The sequence below is a fragment of the Oryctolagus cuniculus genome, chromosome 12 (assembly GCF_964237555.1).
Source record: "Oryctolagus cuniculus chromosome 12, mOryCun1.1, whole genome shotgun sequence".
NCBI lineage: Eukaryota > Metazoa > Chordata > Mammalia > Lagomorpha > Leporidae > Oryctolagus > Oryctolagus cuniculus.
Genome location: NC_091443.1, coordinates 109,501,155 through 109,521,778, shown reverse-complemented (window position 1 = coordinate 109,521,778; position 20,624 = coordinate 109,501,155). Strand labels below are relative to the sequence as shown.

At 66.0% G+C, this 20,624-nt stretch overlaps 1 protein-coding gene across 1 annotated transcript; it reads left to right on the top strand.

Moving 5' to 3' along the window:
- Positions 1-1,134: 1,134 nt before the first annotated feature.
- Positions 1,135-17,847, top strand: LOXL1 (lysyl oxidase like 1). The gene is made up of 7 exons (XM_070053425.1): positions 1,135-2,603; positions 11,555-11,663; positions 13,969-14,106; positions 14,434-14,590; positions 15,347-15,442; positions 16,058-16,173; positions 17,541-17,847. The coding sequence occupies exons 1-7, from the start codon at positions 1,334-1,336 to the stop codon at positions 17,545-17,547; spliced, it is 1,893 nt and encodes a 630-aa protein (XP_069909526.1). The 5' UTR covers positions 1,135-1,333; the 3' UTR covers positions 17,548-17,847.
- The last annotated feature ends 2,777 nt before the right edge of the window (positions 17,848-20,624 follow it).

Here is a 20,624-nt window from a genome sequence, read left to right as displayed (position 1 = left end):
CCTCGGCCAGCCTGCCTCAGTGTCTCACTTGGGGAAGTCAGCCGCCGGCGCTGGGTGGGTGCTGGCCGGGGTACCCCCTCTCCCACCTCCCTGGTAGTCAGAGGGGAGATGCGCCCCCAGACGTGGGATCAGATCTCCACCCTGAAGGAAAAAAATGCAATGGATGAGCAGCCCCTGCCGGCACGGATGGGGGCAGGTGGGGGCCCTCGGCAGAGGGGTGCCTGCTCTGGCTGCCTGCCCCATCCCCAGACAGAGGAGGAGGCTGCAGGGCTCCTTCTGGTCTTGTCTGTGGGCATGAGCGAGGGGGGTTTCTGCCATGGATGCTGGGAGCGAGGCGGCAGAGGGCAGCGCAGGCGAAGCCTGAGTGGCATCCTGCCCAGGGTCACTTCCTGGAAGCTCCGCTTGGAGCCCGGAAGGGCCTCCGAGTGTTGGAAGCAGCAACTGGGCGGCCGAGGGGAAGAGGGGCTTCCCTGGGGTCACCCGCAGCTTAATGGCATGGGAGCAGGACTCCCGAGCCCCCTGCCCTGGGTGACCGTCCTGATCCCTGGGTCTCACCGACCCTTGCATGCACTCAGGTTATGCCCCGGCTCTGCTCACTGGCACAGAGGTCATGGGAAAAGCAGATCTCTCCCATGATCTCACACTCCTGTTCTGTCCCACCCAGGACCCAGCCACCCCATTCTACAGACGGAGAAGGCGAGGCCAGGAAGTTTGCCAAGACTGAACTGCGGGAACAGGGGGGTCCTCCCCTGGGGCCCTGTAGACATCAGACTACAGGAAGGAGGGGTCCTGGGGTGGGGGTGGGACCATCTAGACCTGGGGGGAGGGGTCAGGGGCTCCTTCCAGCCCTGGAAAGAAACCAGCAAATCAAATGGAAACCAGAGAGGGGTAGGCAGAGCAGAGCTGACCCCCCCACCCACCCACAGCCCCGCTCTGCCTGCCCGGCCTAAGGTCACACTGGCACGGACCTACTCCCTGCCTCTCCTTTAGGAGGGCAGGCTGGGAGCTCTGGGGACCGAGGGAGGCGGGCAGCTGCGGGACAGGCCACATAGCTAAAAGCCGGCGGGCCATAGGGCCGCGCGGAGGAGGCCCCAGCAGGCGGACCCGCCGACCCGAAGCCTCCCCAAGCTCGCAGCCCGCTGCTTATTCATTCGGAGGGGGGAAGCGCCTGTCCAGCGGCCAGCCAGTTGCGGGGCTAGCCATGTAAGGCCCCCCGGGTGGCCCTGCCCGCGAGCGCGCGCTTGTGCCCTGGGCACCGCCCCTGCCCTGCCCTGACCCCTTGGCCTCGACATGCTGTCATCGGAGGAGCCGTCCCACTCGGGACAAGGCCAGAATGGACAAAGCTAGAGCCGGGGCAGGCAAGGAGTCCGTGGGAAGAGAAGCGCGCGCGCGGGGGCGCGCTCCAAGACAGCCGACCGGTGCACCAGGCCTCCGCGGGGCCACCATGGCTCCGACCCCGGCCGGCTGGCAGCTGGGGGCCCTGGTGTGGGGCGCCTGCCTGTGCGCGCTGGTGCGCGGGCAGGGCTCGGACCCGGCGCGTTGGCGGCAGATGATCCAATGGGAGAACAACGGGCAGGTGTACAGCCTGCTCAACTCGGGCTCCGAGTACGAGCCGGCGGGGCCTCGGAGCGCCCAGGCTAGCTCCCGAGTGCTGCTGGCCGGCGCGCCCCAGGCCCCGCCGCGGCGCAGCCACGGGAGCCCCCGGCGTCGCCAGGCGCCCTCCCTGCCCCTGCCCCTGCCCGGGCGCGTGGGCTCGGACACCGTGCGCGGCCAGGCGCGGCACCCGTTCGGCTTCGGCCAGGTGCCCGACAACTGGCGCGAGGTGGCCGTCGGGGACAGCACGGGCATGGCCCGGGCCCGCACCTCCGTCTCCCAGCAACGGCACGGGGGCTCCGCCTCCTCCTCCGTCTCGGCCTCGGCCTTCGCCACCACCTACCGCCAGCCGCCCTCCTTCCCACAGCAGCAGTTCCCCTACCCGCAAGCGCCCTACGTCAGCCAGTACGAGAACTATGACCCCGCGGCTCGGACCTACGAGCAGGGCTTCGTGTACTACCGCGGCGCGGGCGGCGGCCTGGGCGCAGGGGCGGCGGCCGTGGCCTCGGCCGGGGTGCTCTACCCGTTCCAGCCGCGGGCGCGCTACGAGGAGTACGGCGGCGGCGGCGGCGAGGAGCAGCCCGAGTACCCGGCGCAAGGCTTCCACCCGGGCGCGGAGAGGCCGTACGCGCTGCAGCCGCAGCCGCAGCCGCAGCCGCAGCCGCAGCCCCCCGACGGCCTGGACCGCCGCTACTCGCACAGCCTGTACAGCGAGGGCGCCGGGGGCTTCGAGCCCGCCTACCCCGACCCCGGGCCCGGCCCCGACGCGGCGCCAGCCGGCGGCGGCGACCCCCGCCTCGGCTGGTACCCCTCCTACGGTAACGCGCCGCCAGAGGCCTATGCGCCGCCGCGCGCCCCGGAGCCGCAGCCGCCCTTCCGCGTGCTGGAGCCGCCCTACCTGCCGGTGCGGAGCTCGGACGCGCCCCCGCCGCCCGGTGCGGAGCGCAACGGCGCACAGCAAGGCCGCCTCAGCGTGGGCAGCGTGTACCGGCCCAGCTCCAACGGGCGCGGTGAGTACCCGCCGCCCCGCGACTGACCGGGGCCTGGACCCTCTGCAGGGCTCACCTCCCAGCCCTCCCTCTCCACCTCCTCGCGCCTGGGGGGCCCCCGGCGGTGGCCAGGGCGGCCTGGGATTGAACCCCAGGGATGGGGGGACCAGCCGGGCTCTGGGAGGGGAGGTACCTTCCAGATCTGGCTCTTAGGTCCCCTGAGGACAAAGGAAAGGGCCCAGGAGATGCCCCGGCCAGCTCCCCGTGGGAGGCAGGGAGGGGTCCCTCTCTGGGCATCTGTGAGTGCCTCCACTAGCAAAGCAGGAGAAGGGGCTTCCTCCCAGGCCGGACGGTTGGCCTAGGCTGCAAGGATTTAAGGAGATGCCCAGGCTCTCAGTAATCAAGATAAGCACCACTTCCTGCATGGGGAAAGTATCAAGAAATCCACCAAGGGAGAGCATCCAAAGGCTCGATCCAATCAGATCCAGGCACCCTGAGCCACAAGGATCCTGTGTTTGTCTGAATTGTGGGTGTTTTGTTCATCACCGACTTCTTGCATGCATTTTGATTTTAAAAAAATATTTATTTATTGGAGAGGCAGAGTTACAGAGAGAGAGATCTTCCATCTGTTTGTTCGCTCCCCAGGTGGCTGCAAAGGCCAGGGCTGAGCCAGGTGGAAGCCAGGAGCTTCTTCCTGTGTCCCACGTGGGTGCGGGGACCCAAGCACTTGGGCCACCCTCCGCTGCTTTCCCAGGCCACAGCAGGGAGCTGGATGGGAAGTGGAGCAGCCGGGGCTGAGCCGGGTCCGTATGGGCTGCTGGTGTCACAGGCAGCAGCACGGCCCTGCCCTGCTTTGGTTTTTTATTTAAATGGTGCCTTAAATACCAGTTCTCTTGGTTACACAGTTTTTTGGATGCTCCCGAGATGGGTGCCTTCCTGGCCTCACTCCCCTCACCCCAGTCCTGATCCGGCCAGGGGAGTGGCGGGAGTCACAGGCCAGGTGGACAGTCACTCTAGCTTTCTCTGGGTGCACAGATGGCCTGGTCTTGGGGAGGCCTTGCGTGACACTGTGGGGTGGGCGGCCCACCCCCCGCTGTCCCAGACTCCCCTTCTTGCTGTCCCTGTGGGGTGGCTGCTTTTCAGTCCAGGTTCCTCGTGCACGTGCAGCCCAGCTGCCCTCCTTCCCATGATCCTCTGCTCTCCTCCTTGTCTCCTGCCCCACTGGCTTGGGTGCTGGGCTGCTGTTGAGGGTGCTGCTGGACCCCTCGCCAGGGCAGAGGCTTGTCCGGGGACTCGTGCTGAGTCCCACTTGAGAGCCTCAGGAGCTCAGGGTGAGGCCGGCGGCCCCTCTGGCAGAGGTGCCCGTAGCCACAGGTGTGCTGCACCTGTGCCTCACCTGCTCAGAGCCCACCCCAGGGGGCTCAGCTTTGTTGGGAGTGTGTTGCTTAGAATGCAAGCCCTTGGCTGTATGAGGCTCGGCCACAGGGGCCCCGCCTCTGGGCAGAGGAGGGAGCGAACACTGCCCGCGTCCAGTGCTGGCAGAGCCGGGCCTGGACCTCACATTTGGGCTCTGAGCCAGCGGGCTTTCCGAGGCCCCTCTTTGCCTGTCTGAGCTGCTGAAAGCCCAGTTGGTTGTTAGGAGCAAGGTCATGTTGCGGGAGTGGAAGGGCAAGGTCATGTTGCGGGAGTCGGGGGGTGCTTGGTGCTCAGTGGGACCTCGGCCGCTGCCCCTGAGCCCCCCAGTTCAGTTGGGTCAAAGACGCTTCTGCGCTGGAGGCGGTCAGTCATGCCTCAGGTGCCTGGAGTCCAGGCCTGGCCCGAGGGAAGCAGGCTGTGGTAGGTGAGCACGGTGGGGAGAGGGGTGCTAGGCAGGGGCTCAGGGGGGACTTCCCAGAGGAGGAGGTTCTCCAACCATCTCTAATTATGGAGGCCATGGGGTGGGGGCAGAGTGGGAGCAGTGGTCCCCCTGCATCTCCTCGAATTCCCCCCTCCCCACCCTGCTAGCCCAGGACCGTGGAAAATCCCAGCACAGAGACGGCCAAGCCTTGTACTTGAGATCAGACCCCCAGCCCGAGTGTGGGAGCCCAGGGCGGATTCTCAGAGCCTGACTTCATCTCTGCTGGCCGCACACCCAGGGGTCTGAGGCTGGGCGCTGGCAGCCTGCGCGAGCGTGGGCGTGGACGCGGCCTCCCAACACCAAACACATGTGACCGCCGCCCACGCCTGCCCCACAGGTGCCTTCCCCTCCTCCTGGGCGTCCTGTGATGCCAGGCTGCTGTCTGCAAATCTGAAACACATCCCAGACAGAAGGCAAGAAAGAGGCCCAGCTCGGGCAGCAGATCCTGGCCGAGAGGCCGGGAGGGGCCGCCGCGTCCCCTGCCCTGTGCCGCTGCTGGCCTCTCCTCTCCCAGCATCCTCCCCACGACCCCAGCCTCAGAAAGCCACAGCTGCCCGGCCAGGACCTTCCCCTCACAGCCCCGCCGATGCACCGGCCGCGGCTGGCCTCCAGGGGCATCTCTGGTGGCTGTGCCAGCCTTGGCCTCCCCGCTGCATCCCCCAGCCTGGCCTCTGGTCCCAGTCTCTCCATCCTACTTGTGGAGCAGACAGAAGGTTGCTCTCGGCTCTGCTGGGGAGAACGTTGGGGCTCCCTGGGGGCCCCAGCACTGCCTTCCTCCTGCGCTGGGACCCCACATCCTGAGCCTGTTGGTTGCATCGTCCTGTACCCACTGTGCTTCTGGGGTGTCCCCCCATCACGCCTCAGTCCCTGAGAGCGGCCCTGGCTCCCTGCATCGGAAGGAGCTCCCAGGCTGTGTGCCGCGTGTGCAGTGCACAGCCCCCCTAACTCCCCAGCCTCTGCCTCCCGGGCCCGGGCTGCCCATCTGCACCGGGGGAGGGTTAGGCTGCTGCACACTTCCCTCCCAAGTGCAGAACAACCACGCAGTTCTTTTTTTTTTTTAATGTTTTGTGCATCAGCCTCATCCATGTGGTCATTCAATCATTCAACACACCGCTGTCCATTATAGTCCAGGCCCTGACTGTGACAGAGCAGAGTGGGACAGTGAGTGTGAGAGACCCCAGGAGCCCGAGGCCAGCCTCCCGCCCCGGCCCCTCCCGGCGTGGTGTCAGCGAGGAGCCCCGTGTGGCCCCGGTCCCGGAGCCGTCAGGTGGACTCCCTTGTCCTGAGGTGGGGACCCGGTCACCCATTGTGCAGATGGAGACACTGAGCCCTGGCAGGTTGGGCGCTGGGCCCTGGAGCCAGTCCCAGCTCAGCCTCCTCCCTGAAGCCACCAGGCTGCTCTTCCGAAAGAAATGGAGTCTCCGGGCTGGGGGTCTTGCACGTGAGAGTCAGGGCTGCAGAAAGAGGAGCCTGGGTCCCCCGGTGTCTGAACACGCAGGCGCTGTCCCCTCGGTCGGTGTTCATTGTTTGGGGTGTACATCCCCTGGCAAAAGTGAAAGTTGGCTTTTTGCATCTGGGGGTTGGGGGAGTGGGGAGGGGGCAGTCACTGGTGCCTTGGGTGGCGCCTGGCTGCGGAGGACTTGGTCTGGAGTTCAGGCCTTTCGTCCCCTTTCCCGGTCCCCTGACCCCGGGTCCCTGGTGTCCTCTGCTCTCAAAGGGCCCCTCCCCAGGAGCCGCCAGTGCCGCTCCTCCCGGAGCCAAGAACACGTGGAAAACTCCCGCGGGCGAGGGAGGGAGAGGGAGGAGGCAGCCGCACCTGCTTCCAGTTCCTGTGCCCGGCATTCCTGTGGGGCTGCTGGGGCCGGAAGGAGAGGCCCAGACTGACCCCTCCTCTGGCGCTCGCCCAGCGCCTGGTTACCACAGGCAGCTGGAGCTGGCGGGCTTTGGTTGGGATCCAGGATACGGAGTGAGGGCTGGGCCTGGGTCTCCCTCCCCTGCTGATGGGTGCCCCAGGAAGTGGGCGTGCAGGACCACCCAGGAACAGGGAGTGCCAGCCCAGGAGGGGCTCAGGGTGGAGAGGCAAAGGCCCGGCTGTGGGCCACCTGGAGCCCCGGCTTTGCCAAGCCCAGAACTGATCCTCTTGCCCTCTGGAATCAAGCGTAGCCTCAGCCTGGTAACGCGTCACCAGACCCCAGCGTGGGGTGTTCATTCGTGTGCTGCCCTCGGTGTGCAGGTGCCAGGCCCCGGGTCCGGTGCAGGCTCAGCCCTGCTCACATGCAGCCCACCAGCTCCTGGCCCCCTGCACCCGCTTCATCCTGTGAGACCTGGGCACAGGCAGAGGGACACTAGCTCCCGCCCTGTCCCCATAAGGAATGCAGTCATTCCACGAGTGTGCAGTGGCTCCCTGTGTGCTGGGCACTGTCTGGCATGGAGCTCGCAGCGGTGAACGGGCACAGAATCGTTGCCCTGTGGGTCTAGGTCTCTGTGTGTGAGCGGCATCAGCGAGGGGGTGGAAGCAGGCGGTAGGCGCTGTGGGGGAAGTGAGGCAGGCAAGGGAGCGCAGGAGTGGGGTGGGGGGAGCAGCCCGTGCAAGGGTGGGTCCGGAGGCCAGGGCTCAAGTGCTGCTGGGGGGCTGCCCACTGACCCTTGGGTTCAGACTCCTGGAGAGGCCAAGTTGAGACCCCAGAGCACCCCAGCGCCTCATCCTGAGCCATCAGGGCTGGGTTCTGGAGGCAGCTGGGAGCCATGGAAGGCTCTGGGCCCAGCTTGTGTGCCCTCGTAGCTCATCCGCCGGGCTGCCTGCCCCCGGGAACAGGTGTGGCGCCGTTGGCTGGCATTGACAGGGCTCATCTTTATTCCAGAATGCCCTGGAAAGCACCCACCCACCCACCCACCTGCTGAGCGGAAGCACCCGCTTGGCTCCTGTTTGTTTATCTATCTGTAGCCCCCAGCCCGGGAGAGTAGTGGGCAACATACCTTCCAGATCCAGGCAGCAGGCTGAACCCCCCCTCCCCGGAGACGGGGAGCTGAGGGAGGGAGGGGCACACACAGCTCACACCCAGGACGGGGCAGCAGGGACCGTCTGTGGGTCCAACCCAGGGCGGAAGGACTGGGTGGGCTTCTCCCAGCAGCCCCTTTGCCGGGGCCCTCCTGGAGCATCTGGGGTGGGGGGGGGGCACTGATCTCCATGCTGGCTGCCTTTGGGGGCTGATCCGCTGTTGGTCAGCCGACCCGAGGACCTGACCCCGCGCCCTTGACCTTCTGGCCCAGGCTCTGCACAGCCTGTCGCCAGCACTTCCCTGGACAAGCACCTGGCAGCTCCAGGCCATGAGTGCAGGGTGGGGTGCAGCGCAGGGGAAGCCATTGGAAGTGGACAGATGAAGGTGGTGAGGCCTGGAGAGGGGCTGGGTCTGCCCAGGGCCACTCGGAGGGTCTCGGAAGAGGAACCCAGGCTCCTGCTTTCCTCCCGGGAGCAGAGGACGGGACACTCCCTGGGGAGCCCGAGCCAAGCCACCCACACACCCTTCCCTGGACGGCTGGGGCTTGGGAGGAGCTGAGCATGGTTGGAGGTGACCCAGAACTCAGGGAGGGAGCTGGGCCAGAGCCCTGGCCGGGCTGTCCAGCACCCCGGAGTCCTTGGTGACAAGCAGCTGGGGCGGGGGCGGGGGCCGTCTGCGCCAGGGAGAGGAGCAGGAGTGGGCATCCACTTCAGGAGTCACACCCACCTCCACCATCAGGGTTCAAGGCCACATCCGACAGCCCCGGGAGAGCAGGAAGGTTAAAAATGAACAAACAAAAGCTGAATGAGACAGGGAGGGGGCCCTGGCCAGATGCGCGAGGATGGTGGCTTTGCTCCCAGCTGGGGGTTGGCTCACTTCCTGGGTGGCCAGGTCCCCTGATGGAATCCGTCCTCTCTGAGCCTGCATGGGCAGCCCCCCTGGGGTGGGGGCTGGGTGACTCCATCTGTGTGCTGGGCACGAGGCTGCAGCCCTTCCTCAGAAAGACCCTCCCCCCAGGACCTTCCTTCACAATGCACTCCGCCCCCCGCCCTGCTGGGTCCAGCTTCACTCAGCCCTGCGACGGCCCAGGGAGCACAGCACAGCTCCCTGGAGCACCTGCCAGCCAGGGGAGGGGCTTCTCAGCCCTGGGGCCTCGGCAGCGGTCCTGAGGAGGGGGGTGGAGGGACCTGGGCTGCTGCCTCTGGGGGCACGGGAACACAGACAGCCACACAAGTGGCTCCCCCTGGTGTCCAGGAGAGGTGTCATTCATCTGTGGCCATTCAGAGTCACACTGGTGACTCCTGGAGGTCCTGGGTGGGGGAGGCGGCTGTGACTCAGTGTAAGGGTGGAGGCAGTCACCGCTGTGTGCACCCAGCAGCTTACCCGATACAGTCTGTATATTTGTGCAGAGGTCATTTATTTATAAAATGAAGAGTGGCTGTGCGTGTGTGTGGGGCCAGTATTGGGCATAGGTGGGGCCTGGGATCTGCTCTGTGGGCTGCCCAGACTCATGGGGTGACCACGGGTGCGCTCAGTGCCTTCTCCCGGCCTCCGTTTCCTCCTGTCTTGGCAGCAGGGGGCGGTGCGTGGCGGTGGGTGTTGGGCCAGTGATCCTTGAGGCAGTGGGAGGGCCTTGAGCCAGTGGGTCAGCCCTGGAGTAAACGCTGCTGGCGTCCAGGCTCTGTTCTTAGGGAGGCTCCCATCTGGAGGGGGGGGGATGCGGTGGGTATGGTGAGGCCTCGCTGCCTGCCAGCATGGCCTGGGGTGTCACTGCCCACCAGGGAGACTTCCTGCCCCAGCCTGGTGTTCCCCAATAGTAAGAGGACAACAATGACCATGGCCAGGGTCACAGCTAGGAGTATGATCAGGGTCAGGGCTCAGGATGTGTCAGGGTCAGAGTTCAATATTTGATCAGGATCAGGGCTCAGTCTCTGACCAGGATCAGGACTCAGTGTGGGACCAGGATCAGGACTCAGTGTGGGACCAGGCTCAGTGTCCATTGTGTGACCAGGGTTCAGTGTGGGACCAGGGTTCAGTGTGGGACCAGGGTCAGGGCTCAGTATGGGACTAGGATCAGGGTGTGTCCAGGATCAGGGCTTAGGGTGTGTCCAGGATCAGGGCTCAGTGTGGGACCAGGATCAGGGCTCAGGGTGTGTCCAGGATCAGGGCTCAGGGTGTGTCCAGGATCAGGGCTCAGTGTGGGACCAGGATCAGAGCTCAGTGTGGGACCAGGATCAGGGCTCAGTGTGGGACCAGGATCAGGGTTCAGTGTGGGACCAGGATCAGGGCTCAGTGTGGGACCAGGGTCAGGGCTCAGTGTGGGACCAGGATCAGGGCTCAGGGTGTGTCCAGGATCAGGGCTCAGGGTGTGTCCAGGATCAGGGCTCAGTGTGGGACCAGGATCAGAGCTCAGTGTGGGACCAGGATCAGGGCTCAGGGTGGACCAGGGTCAGGGCTCAGTGTGGGACCAGGATCAGAGCTCAGTGTGGGACCAGGGTCAGGGCTCAGTGTGGGACCAGGATCAGGGCTCGGTGTGGGACCAGGATCAGGGCTCAGTGTGGGGCCAGGAGCAGCACCAGCCCTCGCTGCCCTGGGCCCCTTCAGATCCTGCAGAGGGAGGGTCGGCCACAGGGCTGTGTGCAGCCATCTGTGTAGGATTTATTGGCCCTGGGCCTGGTCGGGGCGGCAGGCTGTCTGGTGCCGAACTCTCGGGTCCCGTGAGGCTGTGGGCCAGCCGCCCCGCCCCCGCACAGGGCCGAGCCAGGCCCTGGAGGACAGGCAAGGGGACCACTCCTCTCTTCCTCACCCCTCCCCCAGGCTTCTGGGAAGCAGAGCCTGAGCAGCGGCTCCCAGCTGGTTTGGGGGCCTGAGGGTCCCTTAGGAGGGACTGCAAACATTCCTGGGGGCTCGAGTAACGGGGCCTGGGCCGGCCAACAGCTCCCCAGCAGCCAGGAGCCACCTCATCGGCACCCACCCTGTGCTCCAAGCTGCCTCTCCTTCCAAGTAGGTGTGGTCAGCCCGGCTGCCTGACCGGCTCCCCATGAGGCCCAAGCCCCAGGGAGGGCAGGGCCAAGCCGGGCACCCAGGGTGTGCCCAGGGAAGGGCAGGCGCGTCTGTCCAGGGCTGGAAGCCCAAGCACCCCTCATCGACTGGGCCTGAGGGAGGCTCCTACATGCAGGAAGGAGGCCCAGGGCAGTCTGCAGCCCCTCAGCCCTCTCCCCAGACCCCTCCCCCTTAGGTGGGTGGCTGAGCCCGGATAGGACAGGACTCCTCGCCCCCGCCCCCGCCCGAGCCGGCCGCTTCCTGTTCAGCATGCGGTCAGCACACCTGCATCTCGTTTCCACTCATTCCAGGGAACTCTGGCTGAGACGCACGCACGCACCAGCAGCGGGGCGCCCAGACCCCTGTCTCTCTGTGCCGCGTGCTGGGTCCCAGGGTTCACGAGAGCTGGTGCCGTCCCCAGACCCGCCCTGTGTGCTTGGTGCTGGGCTCTGCAGGGGCCTCAACTTGGACACCAGGGGAGGGCGTGAGCAGGGCTGAGGGCCCGTGGCTGGGAGTGGAAGGGGTGCCATGCGCCTGGGGGGCGGGGAGTAGGGCCTGCCTGGAGGGTGGGGCTGAGCCCCGCTCCCCGCCGGCCAAGGACCCTGCCCGCCTGGTCCACCCCTCCCGCCAACCAGCGTCCACCTGGCGCTGCCCAGGAGCCTTCTGGGACCCACTCCAGGCCAGCCCCGGGCTCTCTCGGTGGCTGGGGGAGCTGGGGACACTGGGAGTGGCTCCAACAGGAAATGGCTGGGTTCACTGGGTCCTGCCTCCAGGCCTTTGTTCACTGCTGCTCCCCTGCCAAGAATACCCTCTCCTCCCTCTGCTCCTGCATTCCACCGCCCTCTCTGGCTTGCTCACGTCCCCAGCCCTCCCGGAGGGTTTCCGGGACTCCATACCCCCCCAAGAGCACTGGCTGCCTCACTTCCCGGGGTGCAGGGCCCGAGGACACTGGCAGGGGGCGACTTCTCTGGGCACGGGCACTGGCACAGCCGGCCTGACTCCGCTCCCTCCCCCCAACCTCCCGCCCGCTGCAGGCCTCCCTGACCTGGTCCCCGACCCCAGCTATGTGCAGGCGTCCACTTACGTGCAGAGAGCCCACCTGTACTCACTGCGCTGTGCCGCCGAAGAGAAGTGTCTGGCCAGGTAAGCCCACCCCAGCCAGGCTGCCCAGGAGCTGCGAGACCCTGGCCTGCCCCCAGGGGACTGGGGGCAACTGGCATTTCTGTGTTCATCCCTACACAAGGAAGCGGTGACACCCACCACGCGGAGGAGCCAACGCCTTTCCCACCTGAGCTGTGCTCCTGGGGAGGTCCCCTAAGGTGGAGGACCTGGGAGCCCCAAGCACAGAGGCCAGCTGCTTCTGCCAGGTCCCAGCAGGGTGCTTGGGCGTGGCTGTCGGAGGGGACGCAGACCGGTCTGCTTAAACCCAGTTTCCATGAGGGCGGGGGAGCTGCCGGCCCTCTCATTCCTGGGAGGGTCGTCCTCCTGCACAGCTCGGTTTGTGTTCCGTCCCCGTCCTTGGCGGATGGCTCCCTGTGCTCAGAGCTGGCCAGGGAGTATGCTGGTTTGCTGCTGTACCTGGCATCCCAGGGACAAAAGCCCTTGTTTTTCCCAATGACTTGCTTTAAAAAATTTTTTTTGTTTATTTTTTTAAAGGCAGAGCTGGAGAGAGAAAGAGAGAGAGAGAGAGAGAGAGAGTTCTTCCACATGCTGGTTCACCCCCCAAATGGCCAGAACAGCCAGGGCTGGGCCAGGCTGCAGCCAGGAGCCTGGAACACCATCCAGGTCTCCTATAGAGATGGCAGGGGCCCAGAGACTCGGGCCCTCTTCCACTGCTTTCCCAGGTGCATTAGCAGGAAGCTGGATCGGAAGTGGAGCAGCCGGGACTCAAACCCCTGTTCAGTTAGGGGGTGCCTGGTGCACCACAGCGCTGCCAGCCCTCCTTGCTTTGTTTTTGACCTTTGAACTCCCTCTTTGCTTTACTTTGAAACCTAGGAAACTTTTGGAGCCCCAACCTTTTCTTGTTTCTAGAACTTCTGGTTCACAGGCACTCAGCATGGTGGCCACACACCCCTGCCCATGAGGGACAAGGCAGGGAACTCACCAGGAGGTAACTCGGCCCAGTCTGGCTTACAGACAGAAGCAGCATCTGGGACCAAACAGGGCTGGTTTATCTCCTGGTGATGACGGTGCATGGTGTCATCTACCGCGCACTGCTCCACGGCCCTGCCCCTTCCCTGTCCTGACTCCTTGTGGCTGCCCTGCCCCAGCCTCAGCTGTCACCTGCGGACCCCCGGGGCATCGCACGTGCCCAGGGTGGGAGGGAGGAGGTGGCGGCAGCCTGCCCTGCCTGTCCCCCTGGGGACCTCCTAGCCTGGCTGCAGATAAGGGCTCCTCACTCGCACCCGGAGAGCGGAGACAAGCCGCAGCAGCGGCTAGGAGCCAGAATGAGTGTTCCCAGGCCGGAGGCCATGCGAGGTCAGACCGGGGAGGGGGTGGCACGGGGTGGCAGACCCAGCGCAGCCCCCTCCCGTGCGGGCCGGCTCACGCCACGCTCCCTGTGGCCAGGGTCCCGCTCCTCGGCAGGGCGTTTTCCCACGGTGAGCAGCGGGCAGGGCGCCACGAGCAGACACAGCCCAGACCCAGACGGATTCCCAGACACGGCCTGGCAGACGGGAGCCCCTGCCTGCCGTCCAGACATCCTCCCCAGAGCTGAGCCTCCACTGGCCACCTCACGTCCCAGACCTCCGTGACTGCCAGAGACGCGCCCCTGAGGCCAGCCAGGACAGCTGTCCGCGGTCTGCGGGGGAGGGAGGGGCCTCCGTCAGCCCTCCCGCCCCAGCTGCTCGGGTGGGCGCGCACTGTGTGCCCCTGTGTCTCCCCAAGAGGCTGGAGGCTGGACTTGCCTGTGCATGGGGCTCAGCAGGTGTGCTGTGAACGGGCAGATCAGACCACTGGCCATGGGCCATGCACTTGGGGACAGGTGGCCTGGGCACACCCAGCCTGGCGCTGGGCACGTGTAGCGTCACGGCATGCTGCAGGCTGTGCTGTTGGCATTCACAGGCAGTCCGAGGCCTCTCGGTGGAGCAATCAGGGCAGACTCACTGGAGGAGGAGGAGGCTGGATGTGGCCTGGAGTTTGCATGGGCCAACACGTGGATTAGGGAAAGAGCTAAATGTGTTCGCTGGAACATGGGCGTGGGAAGACAAACGGAACCAGGACAGTGCAGAGGCTCCACCCACTTCCCCGGGACTCAGGGGCCCTCGCAGAGCCTTCACAGGACGGTAGAGCCCCCCCTGGATCTGTGTCTCCTCCCCACCAGGAGCCAGCCCTGGCGACGTCACCTGGCAGCTGCAGGGGCCGGGCCAGGAGAGAGGAAGAAGGAGGGGTGGGAGGGGGCCGGGTGGGGCGTCTGTGACCCACTGGGGTCTCCCCGCCCGTCCTTCAGCACAGCCTACGCCCCCGAGGCCACCGACTACGACATGCGGGTGCTGCTACGCTTCCCCCAGCGCGTGAAGAACCAGGGCACCGCGGACTTCCTGCCCAACCGCCCGCGGCACACCTGGGAGTGGCACAGCTGCCACCAGTGAGTGCGGCAGCCGTGGAGCCACTGGCTGCAGGGCCCCGGGGCAGGTTTGCAGGGGAGCCTTAGCCAAAGCTTCGGCGGGGGTGGGGGCGGTCCCCCACTGGAGGGGGCCTGATGAGTAAGCTCAGAGGGCCCAGGCAGGTGGGGGGAGCGAGAGACGCTGCCCCCGTGGCAGCCAGACAGACGACCGTAAAGGCCCTGGCGGTCACCGCGAGGTCACCTGGGGCTTGTCTCAAGGGGACAGGAGCAGAGACCCTGGGGGGGGGGTCTGGGGGGCGGGAGGGAGACAAGGCCCACCCTCTCCTCTCCTCTCGCCTCTGCCCCCAGACACTACCACAGCATGGACGAGTTCAGCCACTATGACCTGCTGGACGCTGCCACGGGCAAGAAGGTGGCCGAGGGCCACAAGGCCAGCTTCTGCCTGGAAGACAGCACCTGTGACTTCGGCAACCTCAAGCGCTACGCGTGCACCTCCCACACCCAGGTTGGGCTGGCGCCACCGGCCTGGAGCACAGAGTGCCAGGATCGGGCCCAAGCCGGCGGCGGGGGGCAAGGCCAGCTGAGGCGGGCTCACCACTTGGCTCCCGTCAGAGGCAGGGCCCCCTCTCCTGTCCCCAGGGCACCAGGTCCTGCCCAGGTCCTGCCCAGGTCCCCTCCTAGGGCTGGCGCCTGGGTGGCACACGCCCCAGCTGTCTGTCTGACGCACCCCTTACTCTAACCAAGATGGCCAGGGCAGCCACGTAGGAAGGAAGAGGGGTTCCTCCCTGCTCAGAGTCGGGCAGTCGCTGAGGCTGGTGCATGGAGGACGGGCCCGTGATGAGCGGGGAGAAGCTGGGCCACGCTCTGCTGAACCCGCCCCCTCTTCTGGGGAGACCCCTCCACTGCCTACAGACCTCCCTGCTGTACCCCACAAAGAGATCAGCCCTCCACCCTTAACCTTTAACCCCAAATACCTGAGACTTTGGGGTGTAGACACCTGCGTGAGTTGGGGGAGCCAGGTCCAGTCGGAACCATGGCCTCTCCATCCGCCCAGGACCCTCGCTGCCCGCCTGCTGCCCGTTCCTCCCTCCGCCTCTCCCAAGCATCTCCCTGGCTGCCTCCAGCCCCTCTGGCCAGTTCCCCTTCACTCTCTGGTGTTCCTGTCCATGGCCACCCTCAGCAGCTGCCCCGGACAGGGCAGGGTTGTGGCAGGCCTCGGGGGCGGCTCCGAGCAGCCCCCAGCCGCCTCCTCCTTTCCTAGGGCCTGAGCCCAGGCTGCTACGACACCTACAACGCCGACATCGACTGCCAGTGGATCGATATCACCGACGTGCAGCCGGGGAACTACATCCTCAAGGTGGGGCTCCTGCTCTGGGCTACCCCTGTCCCCCTCCCACACACACCCCGCCCAGAGCGGTCCCCGGGGACCCAGCTGTGCGTCCATCTGAAGCTGAGGTATGGGACGGGCGCTGCCTTGTTTCATGACAGCCCCAAGGGACCATCAGCGGTTGTGACACAGGACCTGAGAGCAGGGGCCCGCAGGCCCTGTGGTCCACAGGCAGAGGGGGTTTCGTGCCGTCTAGGGGAGGATGGGAGGGGAGGGCCAGCCGCAACTCCTACAGGGGACCCTGCACAGCTGAGGGCTCCTGTGGCTGACAGCCCCTTCCCGCCCCCCTGAACTCGCCTCATCCTGCCCTCCCTTGCTGAGGAGTGAGCTAACGACACAGCACGTCTGTGAGTGTGGCCTCACCTGGGAAAGGTAGCCTCAACCCCTCCCTTCAGGCACCCAGTAGGGGCGGGACCCCGGAAGAGGGCGGAGCAGGTTGTCTCAGCCGCACCCTCTCCATCTCCCGCCTCCCGCCCCGTCACTCAGTGTCCATCCGCCCGTCAGCCCCTCCGCCACTGTCCCTGGTGAGCAGGTGAAATGCAGCCCCCTCCTCCCCCCTCCCTCCCTCCTGTCGTCTCTCTGCAGGTGCACGTGAACCCCAAGTACATGGTGTTGGAGTCGGACTTCACCAACAACGTGGTGCGTTGTAACATCCACTACACGGGTCGCTACGTCTCCACCACAAACTGCAAAATTGTCCAGTAAGAGCCCGCCCAGCCCTCCCCGCCCCAGTGCCCGCCCTGCCTCCGCAGCAGTGCGGGAGACACCTGCGCTGCGGGTCACCCCGAGGGCCCAGCAAAGAGCTTGTGTCTGTGCTGCCCCCAGCGGAGGGCTCATGGCGGGACTCGGGGACCGGAAGTGGCTCTGGCTGGAATGAGCCCTCCCTGCTGGCCGTGCTCGGCCCCTGCCATCCGTCCCCAGCTGGCTCGCATCAGCCCCTCTCACGGCTCCACACAAGCGCTGTGCACACTGACCCCAGCTCCCAGGAGGCCCAGGCTGCTCCCTGCGGATGTCAGATGTCTGATGAAACGAAAGCCACACTTTGCCGATTCAGAGCAGTGTCTGTCGTCCGAGAGCTCCAAGCTCTGGTGCACAGCTGGGGACAAGCGGGACAGACTCAGAGGCCACCGTGGACTCTGTCCCGAGTGTGTGCTTAGTAGTAGACAGCAGGGGAAGAGGTGATGCCTGTGATGAGAGCCAGGCCCAGAGTGTGACCAGGGTCAGGGTCAGGGTCAGCGTGTCCCCAGGATGGGTGACAGTTTAGAGTAGCCCCACTGACCCTTGGCCTTCCCTTCCATCCCCAGTGTTCTCGGGGGCTCCTGGCTTGCACCCTTGGCATCCCACACCCAGGCCTCCTGCTGGGGGCCGCCCCATGGTGGTTCTCCAGTGGGGCTCGGACAGGGTTGTCCAGGGCGCAGAGAGCGCCGGGGGCGCCCGCCTCCTGCCCCATCCCCCACAGGCCTGCTGCAGCCCTCCTCTCCCAGCGCCTGTGTCAGGCGCCTGTGCCCAGGTTGGGGAGGCTCCCCAGGAAGTGGTCCTGGGAAGGCGGGAGGGGGGCTCCTGTGAGCAGGGTCCCCCACGGCCCCAGGCCTGCAGCGATGCCTCCCCCGGCCCCCTCCTCGTCCCCATACCCCCCACCCCCCGCCCAGAGCTCTTTACATAAGTGCTTGGCAAGGCCGAGTCTCATTAGAGCGGCCCCGTGACCCTGACCGCAGGCGGCCGGCTGGGCCAGCGTGCACAGGAAGCCGGACGCGGCGTTCCCAGAAATGACTGACGCCTGTGGGTTTCTGAGCAGGAAGAAGGAGGCTTAAGGAAAAAAAATAATACTAATAAGGAAGAAAGTATTTCCAGACTACAGCAGGGCCGCTAAATGCCCAGGACGCAGTGGAGGGCCGGGGCTGGGCGGGGCGTACGCGGACCCTGCCCTGGGCAGCAGGGGGTCCCCAACACCCTTCCTATATGGCAGCGCCGCCCGGGCCTGGGCCCCCACGCAGGGCCAGGAAGGCCAACGACCCTGACCTCGCAGCCCGCCCTTGACCTGCCCTCCACCTGAATCTTGTCTTCGCAGATCCTGATCTCGGAGGGACGGAAGCCGGTCTCTCCCCGTCCCAGGAGGCCCTGCTCCCAGGCAGCGTCCGCCGAGGGGCCCGGACCCCAACCCACGAGCGGGCTGCAGCTGGTGCTGGGGTGGGGGCGCCCCTTCCTGCGGGGGCAAAGGGTCACCGAGGGCCGAGGCCGCGGGCACCCCCAGCCCGCCAGGCCCTGTTCTGCCCCTTTCTCTGCCACTTCGTTTTGTCAGTTGTTGGTTTTTGTTTTTATTTTTTGTTTTTATATTTGGGCCCCGGGTCCGTGCTGAATAAAACGAGGGTTTTCTACTCCGTGGCCCTGCACCTGGTCCCCGGGTGGGTGGGGTTGGCCACACTTCCTGGTGGGCTCAGGGACCCACCTTACCTTTGGCCGAAGCTCCACGGCCACCTCCAGGGGCCCAGGACCAAGACTGCAGCTCTGGGAGAAGGACAGGAGGGGTGGGCAGCCCCCGCGCCCTTGGCCCTGAGGAGGGGTGGACGGCCCCCGCGCCCTTGGCCCTGAGGAGGGGTGGACGGCCCCCGCGCCCTTGGCCCTGAGGAGGGGTGGACGGCCCCCGCGCCCTTGGCCCTGAGGAGGGGTGGACGGCCCCCGCGCCCTTGGCCCTGAGGAGGGGTGGACGGCCCCCGCGCCCTTGGCCCTGAGGAGGGGTGGACGGCCCCCGCGCCCTTGGCCCTGAGGAGGGGTGGACGGCCCCCGTGCCCTTGGCCCTGAGGAGGGGTGGACGGCCCCCGCGCCCTTGGCCCTGAGGAGGGGTGGACAGCCCCCACGCCCTTGCCCCTGCACCTTTCCCCCCCTCCCCGCTTGCTCAGCCCCCAGCCTCACCCCTGCCGCTGACTACGCCCCTGGACCCCCATGCAGCCCCTCCCTCCGCCATCCACCTGCCCCCTTGCTGCTGCGTGAGCTACAGAATGGCACACGCTAGGTGGGTGTTCTGTCCCTGGGGGCCTCCCCTGGTGGGTCCTCCTTCCAGGAGGTGGGGGAACAGCATCGAGCAAAGGCAGGTGGTTGGGGGGGGGGGGAGCCTGGGCTGCCGCGTTCCCTCTCCTGCACCTGCCTTGGTGTCCCGGGTCCTGGGCGGGGGGGGGGGGAGGATGGGCCCTCACTCGCAAGCCCTCAGGGTGCCTTGGCACCCACCTGCCTCCCACCAGCTCCCTCGCTCCCCACAGGGCAACCCTGGTGGGAGAGGGTAACCGGGGCTCGGGGCGGGGCCGGTTCCACTCAGCGTGCTCCACACTGCCCATTGGAGTGATCCCTGGGCCTCTCGCCAGCCCAGGCCGCAGCCCCTTCACCCAGCACCCAATGGAGGGGGATGGGGGACCTGGGGCAGGTGCTGCCCTTGCTGCTGTCCACCTGGGCCAGGGCCAGATGGGCTGAGTGACAGCTGGAGCTCAAGCCTGGGGCCGGGGGTCCCCGTTCTGCCACTGCCTTGCCCCGAGGTGCCCCAGGAGTGGACAGGGGTCAGACACGTGCTCAGAGCACCCTATGGGGTGGGGTCCAGGACCCAGCTGCTGGGTGGGAAAACCAAGGCCGTAGGTTGAGTTAGAGGTGGCTACAGGGCTGGGCCGGGAAACAGGACAGGGTGACGCCCGTCACAAGCCTGCTCACCTGACGTGCAGGTCCAGGGCCCGCATGCTGGCAGGACCCTCTAGGACGGGATCTCTGAGAAGGGGCCGAGGAGGCTTCCACCCAGAGGGGGGGTGACAGCCACACTGTGGGGGAGCCGGCAGACCCATCTCAGTGCGGCTTGCAGTGTGGCCTGGCCTCGAAGCCCTCTCCAGGAGGAGCAAGGGCGAGGATTGGAGCGGGATGGGATGGGGGCTCTCTCAGACTCCCCCTGCCTGCCCCCTGTCCCTCTGGCTCGGGCGGGAGAGGGCCAGCCCAGCAAACAGCAGGGATGCGGGGCAGCACTGACTCCTGGGTATCTAAGAGGCAGAAACGTGGGGCCAGTGTGTGGTGCAGCGGGTGAAGCTTCCACGGGCAACACCGGCAACACCAGCATACCATATGGGCACCAATTCCAGTCCCGGCTGTCCCACTTCCAATCCAGCTCCCTGCTAATGCACCTGGGAAAGCGACGGAAGATGGCCCAAGTGCTTGGGCCCCTGCACCCATGTGGGAGACCCGAGGAAGCTCCTGGCTCCTGGCTTCAGATCAGCACAGCAATGGCCATCTGCAGAGTGAAGCAGTGGATGGAAGACCTCTCTCTCCCTCTCTCTCTCTCTCTCTCCGTCTCTCTCTGTGTCTCTGTAACCCACATGGGATGCCAGTGCCGCAGGTGGCGGCTTAACCTACTACGCCACAGTGCCGGTCCCCAGAGCTATTATTTCTAAGAAAGCCGGAGTGTGGGTTCTTCCAGACTGAAGGAAAGTGTCATTTCTGTGTGATTTTAACTTTCCCGGAACAGAGGGGTTTGGGATGGGGGAGAACACACCCTGACAAAGCCTGGCGTTGCTGGCTGTCCCAGATAGTCACCAGCTCAGGGACCCCCCCGCCCAGTCCCTCATGACAGCCTGGCCCCTGCACCCCAGATCTGATCCAGGGCAAAACTAGAATCCTACAGCCGGGTGCAGCTGTGTGCTCACTTCGTGGGGGTCTCCGTGCCCCTCTGAGGGAGCAGAGAGAGAGGAAGACAGGGACGGGGCACGGGGAGGGGGTGGGAGTGTGCAGTGGCTTGCAACACACACACACAAAGGCCAAGGGTCAGGGGCCGGCTGCGTGCCGGGAACTTGCGGTTAGCCGGCTGGTAATTGGCTTTTCCTCTTTGAGAAGCTGTGGAGCCTGCTTCGTTTTGTTTTCGGAGGTCACAGTTCTCTGCTCCCTGCAGGGCTCAGAAACATCTAAGTAAATAAGCAAACCCAGGAAGAGGCAAATCCCACGGTGCACGTCCCCCAGGCTCCCGACCCTGCAGAAGGGAGCTGGCCTCTCTGCCTGTCACTGCACATGGCGGCCACCAGGGGGAGCAGGAGGGGTGTTGTTCCAGGAGAAGCCCCTGTTGCTGCCTTCGTGGCACCAGCGGCCCCCAGCCCACCCTGGGTTTCAGATTCACAGCCCTAGCCTCCTGGTC